We start from the raw sequence: 7,219 nt of genomic DNA on the forward strand, positions 1-7,219 counted from the left end.
CACTAAGAGAGACCAACTCCACGAGGAACATCTGATGATCGACCATGAACACCGTCAAAAGTTCTCTCCGGGAAAGTTGATACAGTGGCTAGACTCTAAGTTCGTATTCTGGCTATAGTGATACAAAAGTCCTTGGTTTAGATTCCTTCATTTGCCTTACCTACTAGGTTGGCAAGCTAACTTTTCTCTGAACATCACCAGCCTCTATGCTTCAAAATAAACACGGTTTGATCGCCGCCTTCGGCTAGAGTCCCCAGGATCCAGGTGTGGTTACAAGCTTAAATCATTTCCCGAGATTTAAGCTTCAAATGGTCCAAGGTAGAGTTGACCATTACTTTTGACGTCACCCATACTGCGTCTCACACTCAGAATAAGCGATGTTCATGCACGCTAACTCAATAGCTGCTTGTCTCCATCAAGAGTCTTCATCGTTAGAAAACAGGTACCGGATTTCTTGGACCGCATAAGTGAAGAATCTTACCCTGAACATTAGTACTATTTAACTAGTAAGAGAGCAGATTATAGACTGATAAATCAAAGGGCCTGGGCCTTTAATGATGCATATGGCGTAATATTCAATGTTCGCAGGTCCCTGTGTCTAGACTTTGACTATGAACTCCCCTCTTAATTGTTGAAATTTACAGCAACTAAACCTTATATGATACTGTGGCTAGCGTTAATACTTTGCATAGATAAGTCAGCGGTATGGTTTCCTCCTATATCTATACTTCTCCGCTAATAGGCTGAAAAGTAATTATTATATCTTATCACGCTCTGCCTTTGGTTGAGAGCATGTACGCTCCCAATGATGGACTTCCTACGTGGCATATTAATACGGTGGGTATTACTGCTACAGCTGCGTCGATGTTTATGGTAGACAACATTGGTCGTGCAGACAGCATTATCGAAGCTAGGACCCCCATATTCCAGAAGGCCAGCGAAAGTTCGGTTCATGGGCTTATTGACGCGGTGTTAAGACGCTCCCAGATGCTAAAAAACCTCAGAAGTTCTTCTGATGACTTTTGCCAAAGCGTATAGTCAGGATTTTTGAGCAGGCGAACACAGAACCTATGCGCAGTCTGCTCCGTCGCAATCAACTGGGCAATCCACGACAACGCCCAAGTTTCGGTTGAATAGGAAGATTGGACCTAATCGGACTGAATCTATCTAGTGGGTCAATTTTGGAGCCGTCGTCACGAGTCGTGCATTGAGTATCTTGTCTACATCTATCTCATTTTTATATACGGCTCACAAGACGCTACAAACCGATATCTTTATTCGACAACTACCGAAACTACGCACTTCTCTTACAAAGCCAAACACTAGTCAAACCTCGCATAGACGCTCCACGCCAAATCCACCGCCGTAAGCTGACTCAAATCCAGCTCGTCGCCATCCAACAACTGGATCGTCCACTGAGTAAAGACAGTCGGATACGCATGGACCTCATCCCCGAATGATCCGTCGATATGCACGTCCCCGACCTTGCCCTTGGCATCGATGTCGTAAGACACTCGGGCACTCTGTGGCCCGCGGGTAAAATGAAAGATCTTACCATCTTGGATATCTGCATACAAGCCAGAGGTCGAAAGATTGAGGTTGACGCGGTACACCCCATTCTGGAGATTCTCTGGCAGGGGACGCGCGCCCCGGAGATAGGCTATTAGGCCGGCTGCGCGGAAGTGTGACCCGCCTGTGAAGATGCTGGCGAAGCTGGGATCACTGTCTGGATCGGTGCTCGGGGTGAGAGTAAAACTGGCGCTGTGAGTTTCGCTCTGAAGGCCGGAGATCATTAAGGGGCCGAAGTTGGATGGAAGCTGTAGAGGCGTGTGAGAAATCCTGTATTTGCGCAATGGTTGGAGGCGGAGGCGGAACTTACGTCGTTGGATGACACCGTTTGTGTGAGTACTGGAAATAACTTCATTAGTGCGTTCCGGAGACCATTTGCAGGTCTACTTACACTGCAGGATTCGGTCGTACTTGGAGTTGACGGTATTCATCGCGTCATCAATGAGATACACATCATTGCGAAACTGGGCAGCGCTCTTTTGAGAGTCCAGGTTTAAAGGACTGTCCTCCAGCGCCCAGTATTTGTATGCCCAGGCCATATTGCGCATTTGAAGAGCCACTGAGGTCTGCATGAACAGAAACGAGTCATAGAACTTCGCTTCGGCTGTAGCATACAGCTCTGCTTCACCGGTATACTTATCAATTAGCTCTTGCAGCTCTTGGATATCCTGCTCACTGGTGATAACTGCCATTTCTGCCAGCACGTATTCTTGTCCTGCCTTGGTGGCTTGAGCATCCGCCTGAGCCAGCGCCTTCCCATTAATGCTATACTTCTGAATAGCCAACCGATAAGCGGTAGCGCCTGGGATGGCATGGGCGACCGCGAAGTCCAGCTGCGCAACAGAATTCAAGTTCCAAGTATCCCATGCAGCCAATGTGATAATCAGCTTCGCATCGGCATCTCCTTGACTGGTGCCAGAGATATCGTCCACGGACGGAATCGCCACATTTGGATCAATTTCGAATTTCTTGACCGCCGCGGCGACTGTGACCATGGAGAAATACAGAGTCTCTAGAGGGCCCATACACTCCGTGAGCTGCTGCAAAGTATCTGCGGAGATGTGTCGATCCTGTGCAGCGGTGTTCTTCTCAGCCTGTTTGACTTGATTGATAATGTCATTTGCGCCATCTATTGCTTTGAGCACGTCGTCCAGGGCGGAGGCTGCAGAGATACTGTACAGCTGCTCGCCAAATTTCAAGATTCCAGTCAAAAGGCCGAACACACCAATGAACACCTCTTTCTCTTCCCAGGCCAGCAGGCCTTCCTCAAACGTTTGCCGGGCGGCATCCAACTCGTGGCGACCCGTTGTGACCAGATCATGACAGCTGTCTCGAGTGGCACAAGCATCATCGTATTTGTCGGAGGCAAGATCCCGAGCCTGCTCACGCAAGGCTTGCTGATTGATGGCCTGCTGGAGCATGGTGGTCCAAGCGGCCTTGTGATCCTTGACACTGGCTTTTTGATCTTGAAACCGCTCGTACTGTGCCTGGAATGCCTCCAGAGCATCAATGGCATCCTCGACAGTTTGCCGGTACTGGCTAATATTCAAGGCAGGGGCATAGGAGGTGTCAGGACCGGTCATAGCCTGGGCAGCTAATTGCTGGCCCAGGGAAACCGCCTGCGTATTGAGCGCCGGATAAAGCGCGGGACGGGCCGTTGCGGTGGCCACATACGCACACAGTGACATGGCGATGGAAGGCTTCTGCCAGAATAGCGCTTGTGCAATTCGTAACTGTGTCGCTAGCGAGGCCTCGAACACCTCATCCTGGACGTCGAAATACTGCTGGTAGTACGCGACACTGATGCTGTCCGTCTGGACGGTGACCACCGCCCCGACGTGATCCGTCCCCGGACCCAGCTCCAAGCGGACACTCTGCGACGCATCGGGACTTTGCACCGTCACCGGCTGGTCCAGAATAGAGGCATAGATCCGGAGCACACAGCCCGTGTAGGAGGCAGGTTGGACCTTAATAGTCACGGGGGCGTCGGCAGTCAGGACCCGCGCAGCCAGGACAAACATACTGTCCAGCGTGGATGAAATGGTCGTTTCAGCCGCGTCAAATGCCAGAACATCTGTGTAAATGTACGTTGGGTTGTGGGTCAGGGATTTGACAAATTCAGTAGAGGTCATATACAATCCTCGTCGATAGCCAGTGTCCTATTCCTCACGCAGCACCTCTCTCATTAACACTACCCACACCAGATATGGAGAGCCTAACTGTGAAGACTTACTCTGTCTTTCATCCCAGTATCTTCTTTGACTGGCACTGCCAAAACCACGTTTGTGAGAGCATACTGATCCTGCCACTCAGCTGGGCGAGTTGGCTGGGGTTCATATAAGTAGGACATGATTGCCTTTGTTGTCTGAGAAGATAGAGATAGAGGGTTTGAGAAACCGTATGTATGAAGCAGGAAAACTAATCTTATGCTTTATACGACTGGGCAGGGATGTAGATCTCAGAATAGCCATAATTGTTTCACAAATCATGTCAGAACGGCATTTTGCCAAGGAGGCCAAAAATGATATATTGATGACACCTTATAGCAGACGAAGTGACTCTACTGTATGCATACCCCGCTCGGTGGCAAGGCTTTTCTCCAAGCAGCAGAAAATGGCTCATACGGGAATCATTTTAGTGATGCTCTAAGAAAGGATTCTGCTGGTGCATTGGACATACGATGTGCACAATGGGCGGGGATGTATATCACAGAATAGCGCCACAGCTGGAGTGCAAATCCCGAGGAGATGCATTAGCACCTTCGCTACGGAGTAGAACCCGCTCAATGGACAGGGGCTTCCTCCGAGTAGCTGAAAACACCTCACATTGATGTAACACTCTGAAATAGTATCTGGCAATTCATTGGATATGCTGTGTGCACAATGGGCGTCATTATGCACAGACTGGGTGAGGAGAAAGCCCGGGTAAAAAAGCTCGGATGATTCTTCCGTTGTCTTGAACATCGCGAACATCCCACACCCAGCTATTAATGTAGTACGTGCCTCGCCTATATTAAGGGCCTTCATCTCGCCGCTTGATTTGGGTAGTTCTCATCAACAATCACATCCTCCTAAAGCCTTCTTCCTACAAAGCGAATACATAAGTATCTCAGCATTTATCTCTACCTATCTCCAAAATCGAGACTCCAACCAAACCAACCATCATGAGTGAAACTGAAGCCAGCAAGCGTCTCCAGTCTTCCCTCGACACCGACAAGGGGAGATTCAATGAGGTATATCTTGACTGTTCTGAGCCCGCTTATATTGCTTGAAGGGAGATTTAACAGCCTCGCATTAGATCACCGCCCTTTCGCAGAAAGCCATCAACGATGGCATGTCCCAGTTGTTGAAGAATCATACGGACCTAACTGAAGTCAAGGCTTCGATGGAGGGGATTGGCACTCTCGATGCTAAACTACAGAGTAGTCAACTTTCCCTGGACGTTACCGGGCAGCAGGATGTCGTCTCCATGTACTATTGTACCTTGGAGTCGGGAACTCTTCACCTAACCGTCAGGTCAGTTCGAGCACGTTCATTTCCATTTCAATGACTAACAGTGTATGGCGGGTTTGTTAGTACGGACAAAGAGTTCGATGTTAGTGGTTGGACTATCGCTTGGACTTGTACTCTTGATAAGGAGGTGGTTGATCCAAGCTCAGACGAGTTCAAGCAAGTCCAAACACAGATCATGCAGCCTGGGGACTACTCGATCAGTTCTTTGTTTTTTGCTTTCACTAGTAAGTAGAACGGGCTAGATTGCTCACACTGAATGGGGAGGACATTGATTGACTGACATTGTTGCGTTTACCTCCAGATGATCATATCATTTTTTTCGAGTCAGTGATTATACCCCTTACCGTGATCCACGTTCGTTACTGACAGTTATTCCCAGTCGTGCACATAGCACCTTCAACGGCACCGAATTGTCCGAGGACCAAAAGTCCTATCTAGGTTTGATCCTGGGCCATTGGTATACAGACCCGGACACTAGTAAGTGGAAGGACCGTCAGAAGCGCACCCTGGCATATGCGTTACATACGGACAAGCCCGAGACCGTGAACGAGGAGGCGCCATCCTTTCCTCCAACGTCTCTGAAGCTGCAGACATACCCTTACATCGCCCCCAATGAGACGAAGCCTGGACAGGGTCTTGGGTCGGCCGGCGACAACAACATGCTCCTCTACCTCCAAATGACCGACAAAAGACCCTTTCCCGATGTCCGGCTTCTGGAGTACTCGGGAAACTACGTCTCCAAGGGCATGAACGGCACGATAATCATCGATCGGGACATCATCTGGGATAGCTACCTCTTTCGAACTACGGCCCCAAAGCTGCTATCTCAATTCAATGTGTATACATACGCCTGGGTCGCCAGTGCCAGTAACCCGAACCTGTTCGGGGAGCAATGGTCCATTGGGCTCGGCGACCCGAGCCATTCCAGCGATGCAAGTTTTTATGCGTGGAAACAAAGCGGCTCGGATAATCTGACTTGGACGTGGACTCCCTCCAACGAGGAGCAGAAATATAACAATACATACCAGTCTGATGCCGGTTGGAATAAGCTCAACATTACTTGTGAGTCAGCCCATTGCTCCCATAATAGAGGGATCTGATTCATAACACTAGCGATTCAGGTACCACATCCAACACACTGAGCACCGCGTCCGGAACTGGCGACATCAAGGCGAGCGGTACTACAGATGTCACCATTGTTTGCCAGGCAGTGGCCACCACCTACCCAATGGTCGCGGAATACGACTACACGTGAGTATATTCTTTCCCACCTTGACGGACATCCTCACTGTTCTTAAGCTGACTAAGAACATTCAGCATCCATGTCAAAATTACCTGGGAAACCAACATCACCGTCACCACTACCGACGGTGGCCTGAAGTTTTCTCTCAACCTGCCCACCGATCTGACCAAGGTCTTCGAGGTGAAGGCAGACCCGCTGCAGTGGAAGGGTGACACCGCGGGTTTCGATAAGCTGGACGAAGTCAAGACCAGGTATCAGAAATTCCAAGACCAGCTCGTGAAGCAATTCCAGAGTACCTCGTTCGGTGAGGCCGAGAAAAGTCTAGAGGGTGACTTAAACAATTCGGCCCGGTTCGTGATCCCCGGAAAGGGTTCATTGGAATATAAGAACCCAATTTTCAACAGCAATGGGGACATGATGATTGAAGCCGATTATATAGTGTAGTGTATTTGATATCTTATCTTTCTCATTGTCGAGGAGGTGTCCAGTGATGGCGGGCCAGATCTTGCGTTGTTGTGTCTGTTAGTTAGCCACCAGATAGGTCCTTATGGCTTCTCTTGTCAAGTTTTACTTTGCGCATACAAACTGAGAAATACTTCATTCAAGATCATTATTGCAAAAAGGATGATTAGCGTTAGAGTAATTACGACTAAGAGACACTTTTAGATGACCAGCACATAGATTTGTGCTTTAAACATTACTTGACATGGCATTGTTATTGCTCTGTTAGTCGCACAATTACATGTCAATGACAAGAGACATACCGCTTATCAAACCACAGACCATGGTAGGTAGACATGACGCGCAGTGGACAACATAGTAAAGGTTTTGTGACATGAAGGTAGGGATACCCTCAGGCACATTCTTGAGGATGTTCTCGGGTTCTACTTTGGAC

General features: G+C 48.9%; 2 protein-coding genes across 2 annotated transcripts; one reads left to right on the forward strand and one right to left on the reverse strand.

The window, feature by feature from the left end:
* Positions 1-1,243: 1,243 nt before the first annotated feature.
* On the reverse strand, positions 1,244-4,059 carry ASPBRDRAFT_143990 (uncharacterized protein). Its single transcript, XM_067619221.1, has 4 exons — positions 3,803-4,059; positions 1,961-3,728; positions 1,880-1,908; positions 1,244-1,817 (listed from the first exon to the last, which is right to left on the reverse strand). Exons 1-4 carry the CDS (start codon positions 3,917-3,919, stop codon positions 1,323-1,325), a joined length of 2,409 nt encoding a protein of 802 aa, XP_067483041.1. The 5' UTR covers positions 3,920-4,059; the 3' UTR covers positions 1,244-1,322.
* A 422-nt stretch (positions 4,060-4,481) lies between these two features.
* On the forward strand, positions 4,482-6,854 carry ASPBRDRAFT_38097 (uncharacterized protein). Its single transcript, XM_067623871.1, has 7 exons — positions 4,482-4,801; positions 4,867-5,084; positions 5,145-5,305; positions 5,383-5,404; positions 5,461-6,143; positions 6,203-6,332; positions 6,399-6,854. Exons 1-7 carry the CDS (start codon positions 4,733-4,735, stop codon positions 6,766-6,768), a joined length of 1,653 nt encoding a protein of 550 aa, XP_067483042.1. The 5' UTR covers positions 4,482-4,732; the 3' UTR covers positions 6,769-6,854.
* The last annotated feature ends 365 nt before the right edge of the window (positions 6,855-7,219 follow it).

This window comes from Aspergillus brasiliensis (assembly GCF_001889945.1).
Source record: "Aspergillus brasiliensis CBS 101740 unplaced genomic scaffold ASPBRscaffold_2, whole genome shotgun sequence".
In the NCBI taxonomy this organism is placed as follows: Eukaryota; Fungi; Ascomycota; class Eurotiomycetes; order Eurotiales; family Aspergillaceae; genus Aspergillus; species Aspergillus brasiliensis.

What these genes read in the sequence shown, in the direction of transcription:
- ASPBRDRAFT_38097 (XM_067623871.1), top strand. Translation starts at nt 4,733, where the DNA reads ATGAGTGAAACTGAAGCCAGCAAGCGTCTCCAGTCTTCCCTCGACACC. An exon ending in GATCATATCATTTTTTTCGA is followed by an intron (nt 5,405 to 5,460) that starts GTCAGTGATTAT and finishes AGTTATTCCCAG; the next exon opens with TCGTGCACATAGCACCTTCA. An exon ending in GTCGCGGAATACGACTACAC is followed by an intron (nt 6,333 to 6,398) that starts GTGAGTATATTC and finishes AAGAACATTCAG; the next exon opens with CATCCATGTCAAAATTACCT.
- ASPBRDRAFT_143990 (XM_067619221.1), bottom strand. Translation starts at nt 3,919, where the DNA reads ATGTCCTACTTATATGAACCCCAGCCAACTCGCCCAGCTGAGTGGCAG. An exon ending in ATACTGGGATGAAAGACAGA is followed by an intron (nt 3,729 to 3,802) that starts GTAAGTCTTCAC and finishes CGTGAGGAATAG; the next exon opens with GACACTGGCTATCGACGAGG. An exon ending in GTACGACCGAATCCTGCAGT is followed by an intron (nt 1,909 to 1,960) that starts GTAAGTAGACCT and finishes AGTTATTTCCAG; the next exon opens with TACTCACACAAACGGTGTCA.